The sequence below is a fragment of the Spodoptera frugiperda genome, chromosome 18 (genome assembly GCF_023101765.2).
Source record: "Spodoptera frugiperda isolate SF20-4 chromosome 18, AGI-APGP_CSIRO_Sfru_2.0, whole genome shotgun sequence".
NCBI classification, from domain to species: domain Eukaryota; kingdom Metazoa; phylum Arthropoda; class Insecta; order Lepidoptera; family Noctuidae; genus Spodoptera; species Spodoptera frugiperda.
This window is the reverse complement of record NC_064229.1, coordinates 5,662,673-5,682,817: the sequence shown is the minus strand read 5'-3', so window position 1 is coordinate 5,682,817 and position 20,145 is coordinate 5,662,673. Positions and strand designations below refer to the sequence as shown.

Genomic DNA, 20,145 nt, shown 5'->3' with positions numbered 1-20,145 from the left:
GATGGAGGATCAAACCTGAGAGCGCGTGTGACTGACGGGGCCCACTCCAAGCGCCAAGAGTTGCTGAGATTTCAATATGCCAGCCTCCGTCGCATCGCTCTTTATTACAACCGAGGAAATTTACGAAGGTACTTTTCCTTACGCAAAGCAAAATCGAGTAAGGTAAGCGAATAACTCTCGTGATATTACACCTTCGACCTAAAGGTAAATCGAGGGATTTGATGGACAAAAAATATCGTAAAAATGTTATTTGGCTTGCACTATTTTATTTAATTAAGCTAAGTAAACTGTTACGGATACTTTTATCGAACGAAATATAAAGGAACGGTCGTAAAAACCAAATTACATGAATGATCAACATTTGGATAAATCCTCAGTGTGGCGAGTATCACGGTCGTAATTCTTGAGTCCCGCCTTATTTCATGTAATCCAACATAAAGCTACCCAATAAACATAGAGGTCTGTGTGTAGACGGCATCCTCGAGATATAGGTCTGGTCCTTAGAGAGCAATCATGAAGAAAGGTTGGCCGCAGGGGTTTCTTAAGCCGCTCACAATCAAATTTAGCTGCATCGCGACCGGGTTAATCGAGGATTAGGTAAATTGGCCCAGATACACTGATGGGGAAATCTCCCTTCATTTTCTAAGATTGATAAACGTTATTAACCCTTTAGGATTGTCTGCGAGAATATTTTAATACTGATGACATGGTTGTGAACTGCGAAGGTAGATTTTATGGCGATTATCCTCTTCCCCCTTTCCTAAAGATATGTAAATTATCATTCATACGTGTCAAATTAATCAATTATAAGTATCTATATCATATAGACTACCCTTTCTCACTGAAGGACCTTCCAAAACATTATTAAAATGTCAATGGCACAAATACAAAGCGGAAGTTTACTGCTATCATTAAAAATTAACTTAAATTAGCACGTTTGGGAAACAGAAGGTCGTATGGTCAAGTTCAATTGTTTGAGTTTTACGTCTCATAGGAAACTAACGAGGGGCGGCGCGGTGCGCGCCTCCATGCACCATATACCTGCAGGAGGTAACAGTCGACATGCTGTCAAACCGAGTGTAACCTAATGAAGGTCTCGCTCAAGGTGACGCAGCCACTGAAATTTTAATACAAGGTCGACTCAGTGCTTACGTAGCCACAATCAAGTTGTCAACCTTTGAAATATGATGATGTACCACCCCGCGCCTCGTTAAGCTTCCTCGTGAAGTAAAAACTTCATTCAGTCACTGTACGACATCAGCATTCAAAGGACGGTCATAAACTCCTAAGATACGCCTCAGAAATGTCGTTCTACACGAGTAACAGTTTATTCCCAACGACTGTGCCCATACCGAATGGGTTTCCTGTTCAGATAGACGAGAAGCCGAAAAATAAGATAATTTTCCTGGACGCTACACCAGTACGTACGCCGGTCAAACCGATTTCACCGAATGCTGTGGCGCCGATGAGAAACAATCTCGTGGAGCCGCATATATCCAACGATATTATTTATGAAAACATTAAGCCAGTGTTCACGGTGCTACGAATAATGGGAGTGCTACCCATTACGAGACCTGCTTCTTGCATGAATCAATTCCAGATAGCGTCTGCTTCGATGTTGTATTCCGTTCTTGTGTTCTGTTCTCTGGTCAGCTACGTGCTGTACCTGTCTCTCCACAAAGTCCAGATTCTGCGCACAGCGGAAGGCAAGTTCGAGGAAGCAGTTATCGAATACCTGTTCACAGTGTACTTGTTCCCGATGATTGCTGTCCCGATACTGTGGTACGAAACCAGAAAGATTGCTGACGTTCTCAACGGCTGGGTGGAATTCGAGGTATGATTTCAATGAAAATAAATATTCTTCAATTTTATTCACCTCCCGGGATAGTTTACGGAGTGCTTCTTGCCTTAACTTTCGTTTATTTTGATTATGAGATAAAATTCACCATGTTTAAAAAAACCCAGTTACAATAATTTACATAATTACAGGTGGTATACAAGCAGCTATCAGGCCGGACATTGCCAGTAAAGCTGTACAAGAAAGCGTTAGCGATAGCTATCATCATACCGATCCTATCAACCACGACAGTGATCGTGACCCACATCACGATGGTGCACTTCAAGCCGATGCAGCTGGTGCCCTACGTGTTCCTGGAGATCCTGACGTATATGCTCGGTGGCTACTGGTACCTACTCTGTGAGACCCTTAGCATTTGTGCCAATATCCTGGCTGAAGATTTCCAAAGCGTAAGTTGAATGTCAGATTGTAATTACGCATTTAGGTGAAAGAAAATTATAAGAAATAAAGAAAGAATATTTAATATTTTATTTTTCATTGCATAAAATAATTTCTTATGCGATTAAAACTTTAATGTTACTTTATTCTTTCAGTTTTTTATTTTCCAGTTGATCTTTAATAAACAGTTTTGCATATAGATATACATTTAAGTTGTTTTTTTCTATATACACACTTATTTTCTTCCTTCTAGGCTCTCCGTCACATAGGCCCAGCGGGCAGAGTTGCTGAATACCGCGCTCTGTGGCTGCGTCTAAGCAAACTCTCCCGAGACACAGGCATTGCAAACTGCTACACGTTCACTTTCGTCAACCTGTATCTCTTCCTGATCATTACTCTCTCCATCTACGGACTACTCAGCCAGATTTCCGAAGGTTTTGGCATCAAGGACATCGGGCTGGCCCTGACTGCAATCTATGGCATCTTTCTTCTGTTCTTCATTTGTGACGAAGCACACTACGCTTCACATAATGTTAGTATCTCCTACTTTTCTCATCACAAAAAGTACGAAAATGGTTGTGACCAGCTGGTTCACATGCTCTAGTTCATTTTCATTCTTTCGACCTTAATAAAAGAACAAAACTCAACAATTTTCAAACGATTTTAAAAAGAATAAGGTTGCATATCTATCTTACAGGTTGAAATACATAGATTGATCTTCTGTTTGTGCTTTTTTATTATAGTAGGATTTTTAAGAGAATTTATCGATTTTTTCTGTATGATCCCAGGTCCGAACCAACTTCCAAAAGAAGCTACTGATGGTAGAATTGTCGTGGATGAACACAGACGCCCAGACTGAAGTGAACATGTTCCTGAGAGCTACGGAGATGAACCCCTCACAAATCAGCCTCGGAGGATTCTTTAACGTTAACCGAACTTTATTCAAATCTGTACGTATTCTCTTTTTTAATAATATTATTATGAAACTAATTAGGATAAGAATTATACTGGGTGTCAACGGAACACTCCCGAAAAAACACTAGGTACATATTTTTTTTAGTTTTCGTGTTATTCATACAACCTCAGTCTTAAACAATTGATTACAACTATGATTATATAACATAAACATTGTATTAATTTTTGTAAATAATATTTTTAAATTTAAATTTTTACCATCACCTTTGGGAGCATTCCATTCACACCCGTATAAGTACCTACATATTTTACCAAGTCACGCAATTACATTGAAACAATACCAAAATAGATTTTACAAAAATTAAGCTTCTATTGTATAGCATTTCAATGAAGAAGTCAACGGTGCCATGTCGATAACTCCTTATACAAACAAGTCTCACATTGACGAGGTTCAAGTACACGAAGGGCATAGGCTAACAATCTTTACAGCCTTGTAGCTTGCACTCGTAGACAAAGTAGACTACTCTGTCGCCCATGTCAGTTGTTAGGTACCTTCTTATTTATTTAAAGTCAATACTATTCACACCGGTTTTTTTTTATTGCCACATAAGTAGGTACTCGTATTTGCTCCTGTGTCGTGTGTGCATTTACAAACACAGACCTGAAACAACAATTCGTGGATGACACATTTTTTCCGTACGAAATTCAAATTCATTACACGCGTTGGAAGAAATAACTGCCCAGTCACTGGGACAACTGTGTAATCATTGGTTTGGTTGGTAGTGTTTTTATGGGATTAGGGAAGGTTGATGACAAACGAGTTGACAGATCATCGTGATGTTATACGTGTAGTGATCAGTTTCGCCCATTGCCACCCTCATCATCGTAAAGTTACAAACGCATTGTCGGACTTTTGGTAGGGTATAGAACCAGATAGGCCCCGGTAACCTCATTCACAACACAACGATACGGTGAAACACAATGCAAAAATATATAGAAAGTACATACTTATCTACTTAAAAACACATACCGTAAAACGGGATGAACAGAAACAAATCAGGGGTGAATAGGAACAACATTTTGTTGTGTTTGCACGTAATTTAGAACTGTTTACACCATTTTAATATTTTTTATTAATTCATTATTAAAACCAAAAATGCTCTATTAAAACCAAAAACATGAAAACAAACTAATAATCCTAATAAAAAAAATTCTATTCACTGAGTTTCTATTCACCCCATTTTACCTTTACTCGTATCTACTTATCCCATTACTATGTTTTTCAAACATTTATTCTTTCACAGTTATTGGCCACTATGGTGACTTACCTCGTAGTGTTGCTGCAGTTCCAAATCAGTATTCCTGACGACTCACAGAGCCAAGATGATGAAGAGGACGCGCCGCTGAACATCACGAGTGCTACCACCGAAGCGCTGACAACCACCACCACAGTTATGACCACGATCCTTACCACACTCGCCAAGAAAAAGAAAAAGAATTAACATCTTAGTTAAGGATATACATTTCTTAGTTCTATTTCATTGTGTAACTTTATATTAGTACTATACTTAACCTAAGTGCATTTTTATTAACTAAGCGATTGTCTTGTCATCTTTCATCGATTTTCAAAAAATATGCCTATTCAGCATTTAACGCTAAGAATGTTGTTTTGAATATATAGTACCGTAGTAATCACAAATTATGTATAATAAATTATTTTTGGACGATGTTTACTTGTTTAAAACTAGATAACTAAGTGTACCTAACTTATTACCTACCCACAGTTAGTTAACGTTCGACTGCACGGTTGGTGCGGTGGCTGGGCAATGAGTTCTTTGTGTGATCCACAAATTGTTGTTTCGGGTCTGGGTGTCATGTGCATGTGAACTTGTATGTTTGTAAACGCACCAACGACACAGGAGAAAATCCTAATGTGGGGCAACGTTTTTCTAAAAAAAGAAAAGAAAGTTCACATATCAATCAATCGAACGTCGTCATTTGTCGTAAGCGACGAAGTTCTAGTTAAGAATCCTATTTAGCTACTGGTAAATGCAACAACTTGGCAACATTGCAACATATTAGTTGTTTTGGAGAAAACGAAAATGTGAAAACATCTTTAGAAATTCTGCCATCTTCCCGAACTTACTTGAACTAACTACAACTTATTTTGTCTATGGATAGATTTCAACTTAATAATATTGTCTTTGGGCTACTGGAATGACGTGACGTTTCTATTTATTATCTGTTGTAAGCGTTATGTATTGAGAGAATTTTCCGGACTTTTTACTGTTTCTCGAAGTAATACATTTTTCCTGCCTAGACAACAGAAACTTGAATCATCTGATTGTGAGTGAAAATCGTGAATTAAACTCAAAATGGTCGACTACAGCAAATGGAAGGATATAGAAGTAAGTACTTACTGTAAACTATTTGAATTTGGTTGACACTGTTGTTTATAATCCTACGTTAACCTGAATTCGCCAATTTGATTTTAGATATCCGATGATGAAGATGAGACCCACCCTAACATCGATACACCCTCGCTGTTTCGGTGGCGGCACCAAGCACGAATCGAGCGCATGGAAGAGCGACGCAAAGAGAGAGATGAACATATTCAAAAAAAGACCGAAAACTTGCGGATGCTTAACGAAACAAAAAAGAAAATCAGTGAAGCAAGTCCCGACAGTCCTGATCTTGAATCTTTGAAGAAGGCTTTAGCTGATCTTGAAAAAGAAGAGAAGAGGTTGCAACAAAAAGAAGATGAACTCAAGAAAAAGGATCGCCAGACTCCGTGGAACGTGGACACTATCAGTGAGCCTGGATTTACTAAAACTGTCATCAACACCAAGCCCGCGAGGCCCAAAGATGAGAACTTGACTGAAGAGGAAAAGGAAGCGAAGATGAAGAAGTTCATCAAAGAAAATGAAAAGCTTCTGAAGCAGTTCGGTATGTTGCGACGCTACGACGACTCGAGACAGTTCCTGCAGGAGCACAGCCAGCTAGTGTGCGAGGAGACTGCCAACTACCTAGTCATCTGGTGCATCAACTTAGAAATGGAAGAGGTGAGTATCTTACCATAGTGTACAAGAAGTGTTTTCATTGTGTGCATGCACTACAACATAATTGTGACTAGTTTATGTTCAACGTTTTCATATTGTTCACAGAAACATGACTTGATGTCCCATGTTGCTCACCAAACCATCTGCATGCAGTACATATTGGAGTTATCAAAACAATTGGATGTGGACCCCAGGGCGTGTGTCAGCTCATTCTTCTCAAAGTAAACACAATTTCATTAACCTAGAAAGTAATTTTAACACTGAACACATTCTCTAGACATTCCCTTTGTATTATAGGATTCAAATTGCTGAGAAGACATACAAAGACTCGTTTGATGATGAATTGGAGCAGTTCAAAGCGAGGATCAAAAAGCGTGCTGCGGAGAAGATAAGTGAAGCCATCAGAGAGCAGGAGGAGGAGGAACGCAAAGCCAGGTTGGGACCTGGAGGGCTGGACCCTGTTGAAGTCTATGAAGAGCTACCTGATGTAAGTACATTGTAATAAATTGTGACTTAATTTGCATTTGAACTCCAATTATGGGATTAGAGAACTCGTTAATTTTCAGGGATTATTGACTTTCTACAAACTGCCAATTTCTTTACATAAAAGCTATTGTGTTGGATTGTTTTCCAATAAAACAGGATTGCCTCATAACATAACTTTTTGTACATTTTTGACCAACAAACTGTAACTGTATATTTACATGCACTACATGTATTTGTTTCTAAATCCCATTTCAGGAATTAAAGAAATGCTTCGATGCCCAAGATGTGCCATTGCTCCAAGCAACAATTGCTAAAATGCCAGAGCAAGAAGCCATATACTACATGAAGAGGTGTGTGGACGCTGGACTGTGGGTGCCTGGCAAGACGAGTGATGATGAGCCAACCATGAAGGAAAATACTCCAAGTTCTTCACAAGCTCCTGCTGAAGCTCCCACCACATCAGACAGCACAGACGATGTGGACTGAGACATAATCACAGCATGTTCATGTTTAGGCTTAAGTTTGCAGAAGTTCCATGAAGTGCTAAATCCACAATTTAGGCAAATTCATGGTATATGGACAAGTTAGATTAAGTTATATACTATTCATTTTGTATTTTCAAATTGTAAGTGATTCAAGACAATGCATAATACTTGTGTTGGTATCTCAAAGAATGAAATGATTTGTTAAGTGCCACTCTCATGCTGTTCTGTGCTGTTCATTTATTATTTTGTCATTTGATAAGTATTTTCTTAACATTTTCACACCATGAGATTTTCAAATACATGTTATATATCTTAAAAATTGTTTAATTTTAGTAATTACATGTCGTTTTATCACCAGTACCAGTGTCACACATCTGTGCACAAGTTTGCTCACGTCATCTATTCTCTTAAACCTATCATATAATACAGCTAGCTAGGTTGGTTGATTATTGAAATATACATGGGTCCCAGGTTTGATTCCAAAGTTAGGAAAGTTGTAGTTTAAAATTGTCAGTAATAGTCCAAAGTTAATTTTGTGATGGTACATAAATAAGTTCGCTTGCTATTATTTTATTCGATGACAGTAATCAGTTACAGGACATGAGATTGCTCTTTAGAGTACAGTATCATTATACAATAAAACGGGGTGAATAAGAATCGAAGAAAATATAGTATGAAGAATTTCCCTATACCTATTCACCTCTCTTCTGTCCCTATTCACCCCGTTTTAATCTATACTAATATTATAAAGCTGAAGAGTTTGTTTGTTTGATTGTTTGTTTGTTTGTTTGAACGCGCTAATCTCAGGAACTACTGGCCCGATTTGAATAATTCTTTTTGTGTTGGATAGCGCATTTATCGAGGAAGGTTATAGGCTATAAATCATCACGCCACGATCAATAGGAACCGAGCAGTGCGGGTGAAACCGCGCGGAAGTAGCTAGTGTACTATAAGTTTAATAATCTCTTCCAAGAATTAGAACATCTTAATGTTGTTGCAATATCAAAAGCAAGTGTTGATGGTAACTATGTGCGTGTAGGTAAGTAGTTCTTATAGGCCACAAAGACTACTACTGACTATGAGCACAGTAAGACAGCGATAATAGCATCTTTTCATTTTCAGAAAACAGTGGTAACAACCACTGGGAACATCAGACAGATCTAACCTATTATTTAATTATTAAGTATTACTCATATTATAACCTCTTTTATGATTCCAAAAAGTATATAAATTGATTTAGAAATAATTGCTTAAAAATGGAACATCAGGTCAGGGATTAAAAAGAAATGGCGGGAAATTGTTAATTGAAAATTGTTCGATGACTAAGAATAAATTTGTATTTGCTGAAAAGTTTTGAATTTAATTTTATCTTGAACTAACTAATTACTGGAAATTATGTTAGTTGCGAAAAATAAAACAGTATATCTTTTTTTAAACTTGTACTTTTTATATAACAAAACTACAATAGGTGTATGAGAGAGGACGCGGCGGGAACGCTACGTAAGCACGTGCGGTGGCAGTTGCGGTCGCCCCTCCAGCTTGCTGTAGTCCAAGTGGAATTCCTTCGCCACCTACCAACAAAGAATATACACATTACATTAGCAATATGCTACAAGATTAGCTTCACAGATAGTTTGAAATTAAAATGTGCCTCTCTACGACTCATGCAATTGCTTGTGTATACTTCATTCCACATGCATAATAACGGCGTAAATCTAAAAACGGCAATAGTACCTTACGCCAGTTGTGCGCATCAAAAAAGTAGTAGGTGCCGCGCTCGTACGTTGACGTCTTTTCCACCATAGGCATACCGGGCGCTTGAGAGATCCACACCTTTTCCTCCATGTGATACCGCCATTCGCGATTATAGCTAAAACAAATAGGTTTAGTCAGTTAATTAATGACTTCTTATCGGTTTTGCAAATTATGCGTACCTAACGCAGATATTATTTGTGAAGTAAAAATCATTTATAATTTCATTCAGACTAAATGCAGTTGAATAAAATCCGTGTACTTTTCTTTATTTTGTTATTGTATTATTTCAAAATAGGAGCTAATTTTGAAATAAGTTAATAGTACTCTTGTGTGAAACCACAGATGTAAAATACAATTTTGTAGGTTGATGATGCTTGGCGAGCTACTTCTCTAGTGGCGGCGACTCTGCTACCCGTCACTGGCCAGGGACGGCTGGCCAGTTGGATGATCATCACTCCATCTGCCGATCGTCAGAGCGTTGTTGAACAAGCCAAAACGATTGACGTTACTGGCGTATGCGCCATTACCACATTACATTTATTTTAATCTATAATATGTTGTACTTTTTGAAAATCACTAGAGGGTTTAAGAAATTGAAAAGATCAGTAAATACTGCTGCTGTGTCAACTGCTTCTGGATATAATGGGTACGTCACACTGGTTCACATGTCAATGAAATTGGGTAAGTTAAGGCAAACCCCATTTATGTAATCAAACAGAGTTCACAGACTTAACAACTAGTGAAAGAGTATCTCTTTCGTATGCCAAGACTTACAGTTCGGCTGCAGCTGCGATTTGCAGCACATCACCCACGAAACAGTAGAACAAATAAAATAAAAGGTCTTCCTTATATCGATTCAGTCGTAGAGGCGCCAACTTTTCTCTAATTGAACCATTGATTAGATATTCGGGAGGCACATGGTAATCCATATCCTGTGGTCTGAAACAAATGACAAATATTTCAATTTGAGTATCAGTTAGCATAACAAAAAAATACTACAAAACTTTGGGGCCTATACTGATGCGCCATAAATGAGACTAAATAAGCATAAAACATGTTTTCAATAATAGAAATTACCTGCACGGCGTATCCGCCCAAGGGCCAGCGAAGGTGAGATAAAGATTGTCTGGTGAATTTAGATTCAATCCAAGCGCCGTGAGATCTTGCCCTAATGCCAGCGACACTAAACTAGGGTCTGACTCCGCCGCGCGGATAAACGTCAATAGTCCCACAATACCAAACTGATTCGGTATCATTGTCTCTGGTATATTCGTTACTTTACCTAAAACATAACACATTATTATACCAACAGCCGACAACTGCATGCAACTTTCAATGGAATTTCTGGTTTATACATTAAAACTACTTGCAAAATAACAAACAAAGCATTTTAATATATTTCCAGTGCTTATTTAGTATACACACCATAGAATTCCGTATGGGCTCCTTGACTGATAACTTTAGGGACAAAAAAATTACAGATCAGGTGCAAATCCAGTTTCAATTTACTATCTAAGTTAAAATACCAGAATATTTTTATTACAAAGCCTAAATCGCATGCATTATTAACGTTAAACACAAAATGAATTGGATTAGTAAGTGTTATATACTTACATCAAAATTGTGCAATGAGGTAAAAGTACAATATTTGTTATAAATTACAGTAATTGCAGTATTAGTTTGAATGAACGACAAAAACTATTCAACCGAGTGATTAATTTGTTAGAAACATGAATAGGTTGTTAGTAGATTGTATAGTGTGGGATATTTACCATCGGGAGAGGTCTGTATGCCCTTCCGAGGCTTGTCGTTGGTGTGGTTGCTGAAATCGGGCGGAGGAGGGAGCGGGCCGGGCGGCGGCAGCGGCGCCGCACCGCCTGCGCTCGACGTGCCGGGAAGCGCCGGGAAGTCCTCCGACGACATCGTGAACTCTGACTGCTCCGACGTTGGCTGCTTCACCATACCCACTGCCAAACAATACATGTCTATACAAATAGCTGCTTATAAATTATTTATTTCGAACACACAATGCCAACAATAAGATCAAGGTAAGGAGCTACAAGAGCTGATATAGTTACTATTCACAATGCAGTTAACCTATTTACTAAAAGTGTTGTTATACTTTAGTTAGAACGAGTCACAAATAAGAAGTACAATTGTTAAATATAGTTATCATAGTAGGTAGAAATGCATATCTTTTTTTCTGAGGCTATGTGAGAAAAGTATGAGTTTCTGTATAAAATGTATGTATACCGTAAGGTTTAGAGCCGGGCGGTGGTGGCGCTGCGGCTGGCGCCTGGTCGCCGGCCCCTCGCGCTGTTAACGATGGGAACTCGCTGAGATCCAGGAGAGGAGGTGTCGACGTGTCGCCACCCTCTCCAAACACCGAGTGGTAGTTGCTATTAGTGTTGAACCGAGACAGGTTGCCCATACTCGACTGAAAACAAACAAAAACATAACTTGTGTTAATACATTCAATTATTCATTTACCATGAAATTCGCAAATGTAAGTGACTTTAATATGTCAGGTCTATGGTTAGAGAACATAATGTTTATTAACCTCTCGTCTGCAGGTATATAAGACAACAATAGAAAACACATTGTGCCTCACGTAGATGTTGCGTTCTATAGTTGTCACAAAACGGTCAGTTCTTTAGCTATCATGTAGATTCCTAAGCCTTTATAATATACCTCAAATATATCCGAAATAATGTGAGACTGCATAGAGCATTAACAAATCAATGACACCAAGAGAGAAAGGTGTTTCAAAGCTACAAACCATTATCAAAGATAGATACTTTTGTTAAATTAAACTAAAACAATATGATTCAATTTGGATTTGATGATTAAATGTATCTTTAAATATCTTGATTATATACAATTTACCTAAAAACTCATAAGCATAACTGACAGGAAACATCCGTATCACAACCAACTTGAAGATTTGAATCTGTGATGATACCTTTTAGAATATTATTCTTGCAATACTCTGTCTATTTAAATGCATTTTATAGACATTCCAGGATGTTCATGACAGGTTATAGGGTTACACCGACAAGTGTCAAAGTTAACCTCTTATATTTTGAGATAGTGCACAATAGCAATGTAATACAAAAAGAGTTGAAACTTTCAAGAAACTGAGTACTAATAATGATACTAATCTCACTAGGTCCATGGGGAAAAAAGTAGCACTCTTGATATTTGAATAACATTTTTAAATTCATTCTATTCTTTAGTTTAATTTAAAACAGTTATTTTCACATCATTAATTGGCTACACTATCAAGTTAACAGTAATTATTTACCCTTGTTTTAAATCTGATACAATGAAATTGTAAAACAAAATAAATTAATGATCCTTGTAATTTAACTTCACAACTAATGTGGAGGGTACTTAAACAAAATGTTTGTGCATATTACACTTATTAGGGTATTTAGATATTTCTAGTAGCTTAGACAAAATGTCATCCTCACCATGGAATTTGAGTTAGGCTGCGATAACGCGTTTGGTATGGGTACCCTCCGGTCAGCAAATGCTCGCTGGCCGAACAGTGTTGATCGCGATGCCATAGAGGGTGGAGCACCCCCTGGCATTGCGGTGGAATTTCGACCGGGCGACAATGCGCCTCCAAACGTGGGCGTCACATGGCCTGACACACCACCCACTAGCCCCGAGCTCACGCGACCGCCCACACCGCCGCTCGCTAGGCTTCTAGGTGCTTGTTGGAAATTCAAGTTTGCCATAACCTGAAAAAGTTTAATTGGTTTTAGTGTGGGTTATTGAATCTGAATGTTACATTTGTTTATCATACAACATTACGCTGTAACAACAATCATTAAGTTCATTGAATACTGTTTAACTGGGTCACTAACATTCTCCAGCTAACAATTATCTCTGAAAATTTACAAGATGGGTTTGTCTATCAACTGTATCAGTCAAGGCAATAGTTTCAATTAATTATGTGACCACTTATACTTCCAATTACATGAAGCTTGTACTCTTAAAATAAAATGCAATCTAATTAAAAATTAACTATTGTCTACAATGTGCTGTTCATACTAATTATGACTATTACGCTATTTAAGTATTTAATTTCCAATAGTATCAACAACTATGCTAGTTACTTTTAGATATTATACAAATTACAAGTTATTAGAATACATTCGCATCAATACTAACATTTCATACAAAGAGCTAATGTAATTCTTTTTCAAAAGCCTTCCAACTTGATATATTTTCAAGACCAACTTTCCAATATCTTGGTTGGACATTAGTATATTGCATTCGGCTAGGTAAGGCATTTACTTGGACTAAGTAAACCCTGAATGGAAGTTGTTTCATTATTTTAGACATTTGGTTAACAGATTTTTGAGAGCAAGATGTAGGTAGGGTAGGTTACAAACAACTAAATGCGGACCTTAGAGACAATTACACAAGATAAGACGAAATAAACACAATACATAGTTGCATATCAATGTTTACAGAGAACGCAATATAGAGGAATCACAAGTTTTCGGTAAAATATACGATACCTTACGGTAAAACTTTGTGTTGACTTCAACTTCCAATTCGAACCTGTAAGGTATTTATGAAACGAGACCAAACCAATTTCATAAATACGCATCGAGGTGTTCAATACAGATAGGAATATGAGATAACGTCGGCTAATAACAACAACTGGAGTAGGTATCATACATGATATTATATCAGTATTAAATTATGGTTATTCGTCCCCTGTCAAACAATGGCGACCCCTGTTTTTGGTACACTTGATTCATCAAAAAAATATAATCTTTTACCTAATGTATCGACGTCAGTCCTTGTTCCACTATTTCAATACCAGCATAAATGGTTCATAATCGAGTATTCTTAGCAGAAACAAATAAATCCACTCCAATGAAATAAACAAAAGTTTGTTGACTGTCCAATTTAGACGACGATTTATCTGCATTCAAAAATTTTAAGACGAACTAAAAAGATGCTCAAGACCGTCTTTGCATGAAACACTGCTATAAAACGCTGAAAACTTTATACATCTTTACGTCACTTATAAATATTTTAACAATTTCACTCAGTTTTGTCGAACGCCACATTACCCTAAACAACTGGCGGCCATATTGTTGAAAGCGGACGGAAAACTCTAACAATTTTCGCTCTAGTAACTTATAATTTAACTGCACAAATCACGTGTCAAAATACAAAGCTAAAGAATTTAAGAATTTTTATTTTTATTTTTAGTATTAATTGTAAGTTTCGGCATAACTGTAATTTAAAAAATAAAAATAATAAGAAATTAATAGTTTTTAATTTGACTCATACAGCCAACACTCATAAAAATTACCACACCTAAATAAAATATTAGCTTATATTTTGGTAGAAATAGAAATATATTTTAATAAATACCTAATCAAAGAAGTAAATTAATAAAAAAAATCGTACTCGTTTTTGCTTGTACCCTTAATAGAGCTTTTGTTCAAACATCTGCAGAACATTATTTTTATATTGTAAGTTGCTTTGTGGGAAAAACGTCGACTATGATATGCCAAAGTCACGTAGACAGAAAAACATAAAAGAAATATTTCAATAAGCCTGCTGTGCAAAGAGAACCGTTGTAAAAAAAGATTTTAAGATTGCATTGATATTAGTTAAAAAAAATTACATTAATAAATCTATACTCAGTTGTGATAACAAACAAAATTATCACTAATTGAAAGTATTAATTAATGTTACAAATTTATTAATAAAATTGACTCTTTTTATTTGATCAGTATCGATTTAGTATTATGTCTATTGGATTGGGTCTTTGAACTTTGAACCACTATAAACTTTAATAAAATTATCCTTCTTACTTGCTAAAGTTATTTCCTAGCTAAGCCTCCAGAAACGTTGTAAAAGTAGAAAACAGAGATTTTAAAGTAACCTTTCATTATAAACAGATATTTCATGTGCATATATAAAAAAAAATCTAGCATCTCTAGAATAACTATTTTACTGGGCATATGGATTGAGGTATATGGGCAAGTGCCCATATACCTCAATCTGTAAAATTGTATAATATAATGTGAATATATTCTACATTCCATTTCGACTGAGACACGCGACCTTAGTTGTATACATGTCTATGGTACAGAGCGACGCAATAATTAAGATTACTTGGCAACACCGGGATCATATGATTGTTCAATGAAGAAGCACGTCTGATAGGCGTCGACTTACTTCTTTGAGCCAGTTTTTGGTTTTCTGGCTCTTTATCGGTTGTTTTTTCGTGTTAGTGGTGCTAAATATTAACCTACAGCCATGGCGCTCAGCGATGCAGATGTTCAAAAACAGGTATGCTAATGAAATTAAACTGCAACGTAAATCTGTCGACATGGATTTGTCAGAATAATTGATCCAAAATGAGACACTTGCCGATTCTGTTGCACATAGCCTCGGAAGTCGAAATGGATCTAAGATCTGTTGTATTTGCTGGAAGCTGTTTTAATATATCATATAATGAATGTTTGTTACTAGATCAAGCACATGATGGCCTTCATCGAGCAAGAAGCCAATGAAAAGGCTGAGGAAATCGATGCAAAGGCCGAGGAGGAGTTCAACATCGAAAAGGGGCGTCTGGTCCAGCAGCAGAGGTTGAAGATCATGGAGTACTATGAGAAGAAGGAAAAGCAGGTCGAACTCCAGAAAAAGATGTAGGTTCCTCTTGTAATACTTGGTTTCTGATTCCATCTGCACCTTATAAGAAACGGTTTCGGGTGTTTTACCGCACTGGTTAGTTAATTTCAACCAAATAGTTAATAATCCTTTCAAATGTATGTCACAGTACATTTTCCAATGGATAACATAGTGCACTAGAAGATGAACATATTCCTTGACTATCCATTATGACTTTCTAATAGAGTTCAGTTATAACTAGCCCCCCATGACAGTAGTACCTAAACTATGAAAGATTTTCCAAGAAAATGAATGGACCAGTGCTGACCTTGAATGGTACTTTATAGGATTTGAAAAGATGGGACCCTAATCATATGGAATAAAGTAGCAAATGTGTTGACAAAGTGTAATTTTATTAATAGGCATGAAAAAATTGCACAAGGCAAGACATTTGAATCCCGTATGATCTTACTCAAGTTTCATATTAATACCATTAAAATCTTCTACTAGAACATAGAAGTTACAAATTCTAATAAATATATGCAATCTAATTAGATTTGCTAACACTTCATACTTAAAATTTTGTAGTAAAATCTTCAAGAAAATGTAACAAACTGTGGTCATGTGATGTATGTGTAAAATCATGAATGAAGTGGTAATTTGTATGTCATACAAATCAGTTATTTGTATCTTTAAATACAAAACTGCTATCCTAAATGTGAATGCTATGGGATTTTCTAATAAGTTTTCATTGACATTCAGCAAAATTAAGTCACATGACTAGCCATACCATAAACAATAGTGTTGAGTACATATACCAATGATGTTTTCTTAACTTTTTAAAGTTTATTTATGTTATTTCTCCCTTGTTTTATAATATAATGATTAATAGTTTCAATTAAGAAAATTTAATTCTTATTTTTATTAGGTACACAGTCTGTCCTGTCATGAATGCTTCTAAGATCACTTATTCATATTTTTACATGTTTCGTTAGTAAAAAATGATATTATTTTGAGATTTATGTTATTACATAAAAATTATATGTAAGTATAGTATTCTTCGCACTATAGTATAACATTATATAGCAAGGAGTAGAATGAAGTGATAACAATGATTACATACAGTTTATCTCAGTAGATAAGGTGTAAAATCAAAGAATTTTATATTCTATCCCAAACACTAAGTTTTTACATTTGCTAACCTAAAACAATATTTGGTTAGCACCATTAATGGGTTTAAAATTAATTTTATGTCTTGTGCTTTAAAAATATGGTTCTTAGTGTAAAAATGTGCTCTAAAAGTATTGTTTTGGTAAATTCATCTTGTATGGCGTCTTCTTGGCGCCATAAAGATTGGTAGAGGTCATTCCCCCAGTAACTTGGCAAACCTACTAAGTTGTGAATGAAAATAGGTCACCATAGGACTTTACTATGACATGGTCCCTAGTCTCTATATCTTATGTAAATGTTCATGTTAATGCATTGTCATAATAATTTTAACAATATACAGATCTGTCATAATAAACTTAACGCATCTTCTGCCGAAATGCAGATCCACATGAGACACAATGTATTTTCTTATACATGAAAGGTGAATCGATAATGATCTAATATCTATTTATGTGCACTGTTTTTAGGGTTCCGTAGCCAAATGGCAAAAAACGGAACCCTTATAGATTCGTCATGTCCGTCCGTCCGTCCGTCCGTCCGTCCGTATGTCACAGCCGTTTATTTCCGAAACTGTTGGGCCTACATAGTTGAAACTTTGTAGGGAGGTGTATTTCGATAACCGCTATTCGAATTTTGATAAAAATGAATAAATTTAAAAATTAAAGGGGGGCACTCCATACATGGAACTGATTCAAAAAAATTTTTTTTTTCAGCTAACATATCCGTGATGGGTATCTATGGATAGGCCTTTAAAAAAGACATTAAGGTTCCTAAAACCACTTTTCGTCAAAAACAATCATTTGAAAGTTAGACGCTTCCAAAGTGAAAAAATGAGTGTCCCCTCTAACTTTTAAAATAAGAGAGTGAGAAAACTGAAAAAAATATATGCTGTAGATTTCAATAGAAACTAACAACGAAAATTGGTTTGAACCAGATATCATTATTAGTTTCTAAGAAATAAAACATTTTCAAAAACCGTAAATATAACTTTGTCGTTCATACAAACACTATGTAAAACCAAGTTATTTTACAACTTTTTTATTATATCATCTACTTGCTGCTACGGAACCCTTCATGGGTGAGTCCGACTCGCACTTGGCCGGTTTTTTTATTTATTTATTTATAGGTTACTGACCATGAGACCATGCTGACCAGTCAGGCATATCATAGTAGCAATAAGGCCCATTACACAAGTTAAAACACTAGATTAATTTGTATGTTTCTTCTTTGCCAGCCAATCCTCAAACATGCTGAACCAGGCTCGTCTCAGGGTGCTCAAAGTACGTGAAGACCATGTACGCAACCTGTTGGACGAGGCCCGCAAGCGCCTGGCTGAAGTACCCAAAGACCAGAAGCTGTACACTGACCTGCTGACCGCACTCATCGTACAGGCCCTCTTCCAGGTTTGAAATGCAATTCTTTTTCAATCAGAAATAAATTATTTTCACTTATAAAATAAAATCTGTGGAGTGCATAATAACACTATAACAGTTTTCATGTTCCTCTCATTTACGAGAAGCACCCTATATGGCGTCACAACTCACAATGTGCAATTTAATATGTCATTCAAAGAACATTTTTTTTTGTTTTATATGTGTATAGAAGTTAACAAACTTTGGAACATTTTTATAATATACAATGTTTGTGAACTATCAACATATGGAAACTAATAATCTATTTACTTCAGCTGATGGAGCCCGCAGTGACCCTGCGTGTCCGTCAGGCAGACAAGTCCTTGGTGGAGTCAGTTCTGTCAAAGGCCCAGAGCGACTACAAAGCTCAGATCAAGAAGGACACTGTATTGAAGATCGACACTGACAACTGGCTGTCACCTGACACCTGCGGTGGAATCGAGCTTATCGCTCTCAAGGGACGCATCAAGGTATGATCACAGTAATTTTGCATAAAATAATAGGAATTAGTCTTATAAGTTTAAATCGTCGTTTAACGAGTGTACTCCCCAAAAGATATTTTTTTAAGAATTGAAATTGTTGTTGATAATTGATTTACTTACTTACCATATTATGTTTACCTCCTAATGCAGTCATACCGTGGCGATCCGCGGTTCACCACTACAACGATGTTTATTATAGTTAAAATGATGTGATCAATATGCTTCGTGAATCTCGTACAGATGAAATGAAACTTATATTTACTAACTTATATTGTACAGTAGAGTGTAATGTTCACGGTTGATAAGGTATATTGTTTAGCTACACCTTCACCCACGTAAGTGTGTGGTCGGCGCGTGTGTACGTTAACGAGTGACGTGTTTGTGCAGATCTGCAACACCCTGGAGTCTCGCCTGGAGTTAATCGCCCAGCAGCTGCTGCCTGAGATCCGTACCGCCCTCTTCGGCCGCAACCCTAACCGTAAATTCAACGATTAAGCACTTAGCGGTGACCTATATTCACACTTGTTACTACTAACAGTTTATTTAAAGTTCATAATTTGTAGAACTATAATATTATTAATATTATAATAAGTTTTTTCTTTTGCCTAATAAATTATATTGTAATAATGCGTACAATTTTATCGCTGTTTAGAATGTAATTTGATGAGTGTCGCCAGAAAATGTACAACTGACAGACAATGTGTGACCCTGTGAGTTTCTGATTCCTGGCCGCCACACCAGGCCGCTCGTACTGTGCATTAGTTTCGCCTGCTTCTATGATGTCAACATCTTACTGAGCCTAGATATTTTATTATAACAATTCATTCATATAGCATAATGTTATATGTATCTTAGAGGATGTAGTTTATAGGATTTGGAGATGGTTTAATTAAAATGTTACCATTATTAGGAAATGCAAATATAACCATATATCTAAAGTTGAAACTGTTGTAACTATGGACTTCAGAGCAACTTGTCCCTTGCAGTATTACTGTAGCACAAGAACACGCAATAGTAGATGGGCGTTATGTCTATGTGAATTATTGTAGTGTAATCTTCCTTCTATGTATTATGAACGTTGTTATTGAATGTTTCGGATAAATGTTTTTCGTGTGTACCGTTGATGTTATCAGTAGGGAGAATTGGATGCTGCAAGGATGCCGGGTGACGGCAGCATCCCACGCTATGTTCACTCAAATCGAGGCAAAGATTTGACTGAGTGCAGGGTGGTGTCACGCGGGGCCCTTGCAGCTACCCAATACATTCCTACTACGTGTTTATCCTGGCAAATAACATTCTGGCTTGCTTCAGTCGTTACTCAGAGCACCATAGCTCTTGTTACGTGTCTACTATATTTATATATATATTATCCACATACAGCACTGTTAAAATCCTTATGTAAATATATAGATGTGTTAAAAATAGTCTTTTATTTGAAATTTACCCTGAAAGCCCCGATAAACACCAGAACTTAAGTACTATAAACTATAATTA

At 36.5% G+C, this 20,145-nt stretch overlaps 4 protein-coding genes and 1 long non-coding RNA gene across 8 annotated transcripts; 3 read left to right on the top strand and 2 right to left on the bottom strand.

Annotated features, from left to right (window-relative positions):
• Positions 1–264: 264 nt before the first annotated feature.
• Positions 265–4,919, top strand: LOC126911713 (gustatory and odorant receptor 24). The gene is made up of 5 exons (XM_050700363.1): positions 265–1,834; positions 1,990–2,247; positions 2,490–2,768; positions 3,025–3,186; positions 4,456–4,919. The coding sequence occupies exons 1-5, from the start codon at positions 1,304–1,306 to the stop codon at positions 4,651–4,653; spliced, it is 1,428 nt and encodes a 475-aa protein (XP_050556320.1). The 5' UTR covers positions 265–1,303; the 3' UTR covers positions 4,654–4,919.
• On the bottom strand, positions 3,292–5,709 carry LOC126911714 (uncharacterized). Its single transcript, XR_007706235.1, has 4 exons — positions 5,572–5,709; positions 4,930–5,100; positions 4,480–4,626; positions 3,292–3,812 (listed from the first exon to the last, which is right to left on the bottom strand). It is a non-coding gene; the product is annotated as an uncharacterized LOC126911714 (long non-coding RNA).
• LOC118278291 (hsp90 co-chaperone Cdc37) lies at positions 5,384–7,500 on the top strand. The gene is made up of 5 exons (XM_050700361.1): positions 5,384–5,559; positions 5,647–6,213; positions 6,316–6,431; positions 6,508–6,697; positions 6,952–7,500. Exons 1-5 carry the CDS (start codon positions 5,527–5,529, stop codon positions 7,180–7,182), a joined length of 1,137 nt encoding a protein of 378 aa, XP_050556318.1. The 5' UTR covers positions 5,384–5,526; the 3' UTR covers positions 7,183–7,500.
• A 1,105-nt stretch (positions 7,501–8,605) lies between these two features.
• Positions 8,606–14,243, bottom strand: LOC118278289 (regulator of gene activity). 4 transcript variants are annotated; one of them, XM_035597518.1, is made up of 10 exons: positions 13,736–14,243; positions 13,116–13,257; positions 12,410–12,682; positions 11,190–11,373; positions 10,709–10,903; positions 10,362–10,394; positions 10,014–10,218; positions 9,711–9,875; positions 8,916–9,051; positions 8,606–8,752 (listed from the first exon to the last, which is right to left on the bottom strand). In XM_035597518.1, the coding sequence occupies exons 3-10, from the start codon at positions 12,677–12,679 to the stop codon at positions 8,678–8,680; spliced, it is 1,263 nt and encodes a 420-aa protein (XP_035453411.1). In that variant the 5' UTR covers positions 12,680–12,682; positions 13,116–13,257; positions 13,736–14,243; the 3' UTR covers positions 8,606–8,677. The 4 variants fall into 4 exon arrangements, with proteins under 4 accessions (XP_035453411.1, XP_035453410.1, XP_035453412.1 ...); XM_035597517.2 differs by lacking the exon at positions 13,116–13,257 and having other exon boundaries at positions 13,736–14,240; XM_035597519.2 differs by lacking the exons at positions 13,116–13,257; positions 13,736–14,243 and adding an exon at positions 13,469–13,614.
• Positions 14,244–15,097: 854 nt separating this feature from the next.
• Positions 15,098–20,073, top strand: LOC118278043 (V-type proton ATPase subunit E). Its single transcript, XM_035597099.2, has 5 exons — positions 15,098–15,266; positions 15,450–15,625; positions 17,992–18,160; positions 18,445–18,639; positions 19,039–20,073. Exons 1-5 carry the CDS (start codon positions 15,234–15,236, stop codon positions 19,144–19,146), a joined length of 681 nt encoding a protein of 226 aa, XP_035452992.1. The 5' UTR covers positions 15,098–15,233; the 3' UTR covers positions 19,147–20,073.
• Positions 20,074–20,145: the final 72 nt, after the last annotated feature.

Excerpts from the sequence above, each read along its gene's own strand:
- LOC118278291 (XM_050700361.1), top strand. The coding sequence starts at position 5,527 with ATGGTCGACTACAGCAAATGGAAGGATATAGAA. Across the intron at positions 6,214-6,315 it reads TCAACTTAGAAATGGAAGAG|AAACATGACTTGATGTCCCA; the intron begins GTGAGTATCTTA and ends TATTGTTCACAG. Across the intron at positions 6,698-6,951 it reads TCTATGAAGAGCTACCTGAT|GAATTAAAGAAATGCTTCGA; the intron begins GTAAGTACATTG and ends ATCCCATTTCAG.
- LOC118278043 (XM_035597099.2), top strand. The coding sequence starts at position 15,234 with ATGGCGCTCAGCGATGCAGATGTTCAAAAACAG. Across the intron at positions 15,626-17,991 it reads GTCGAACTCCAGAAAAAGAT|CCAATCCTCAAACATGCTGA; the intron begins GTAGGTTCCTCT and ends CTTCTTTGCCAG. Across the intron at positions 18,640-19,038 it reads CTCTCAAGGGACGCATCAAG|ATCTGCAACACCCTGGAGTC; the intron begins GTATGATCACAG and ends GTGTTTGTGCAG.
- LOC126911713 (XM_050700363.1), top strand. The coding sequence starts at position 1,304 with ATGTCGTTCTACACGAGTAACAGTTTATTCCCAACGACTGTGCCCATA. Across the intron at positions 2,769-3,024 it reads CACACTACGCTTCACATAAT|GTCCGAACCAACTTCCAAAA; the intron begins GTTAGTATCTCC and ends GTATGATCCCAG. Across the intron at positions 3,187-4,455 it reads ACCGAACTTTATTCAAATCT|TTATTGGCCACTATGGTGAC; the intron begins GTACGTATTCTC and ends ATTCTTTCACAG.
- LOC118278289 (XM_035597518.1), bottom strand. The coding sequence starts at position 12,679 with ATGGCAAACTTGAATTTCCAACAAGCACCTAGAAGCCTAGCGAGCGGC. Across the intron at positions 9,052-9,710 it reads ATCGCAGCTGCAGCCGAACT|CTATAATCGCGAATGGCGGT; the intron begins GTAAGTCTTGGC and ends TATTTGTTTTAG. Across the intron at positions 8,753-8,915 it reads ATGCGCACAACTGGCGTAAG|GTGGCGAAGGAATTCCACTT; the intron begins GTACTATTGCCG and ends CTTTGTTGGTAG.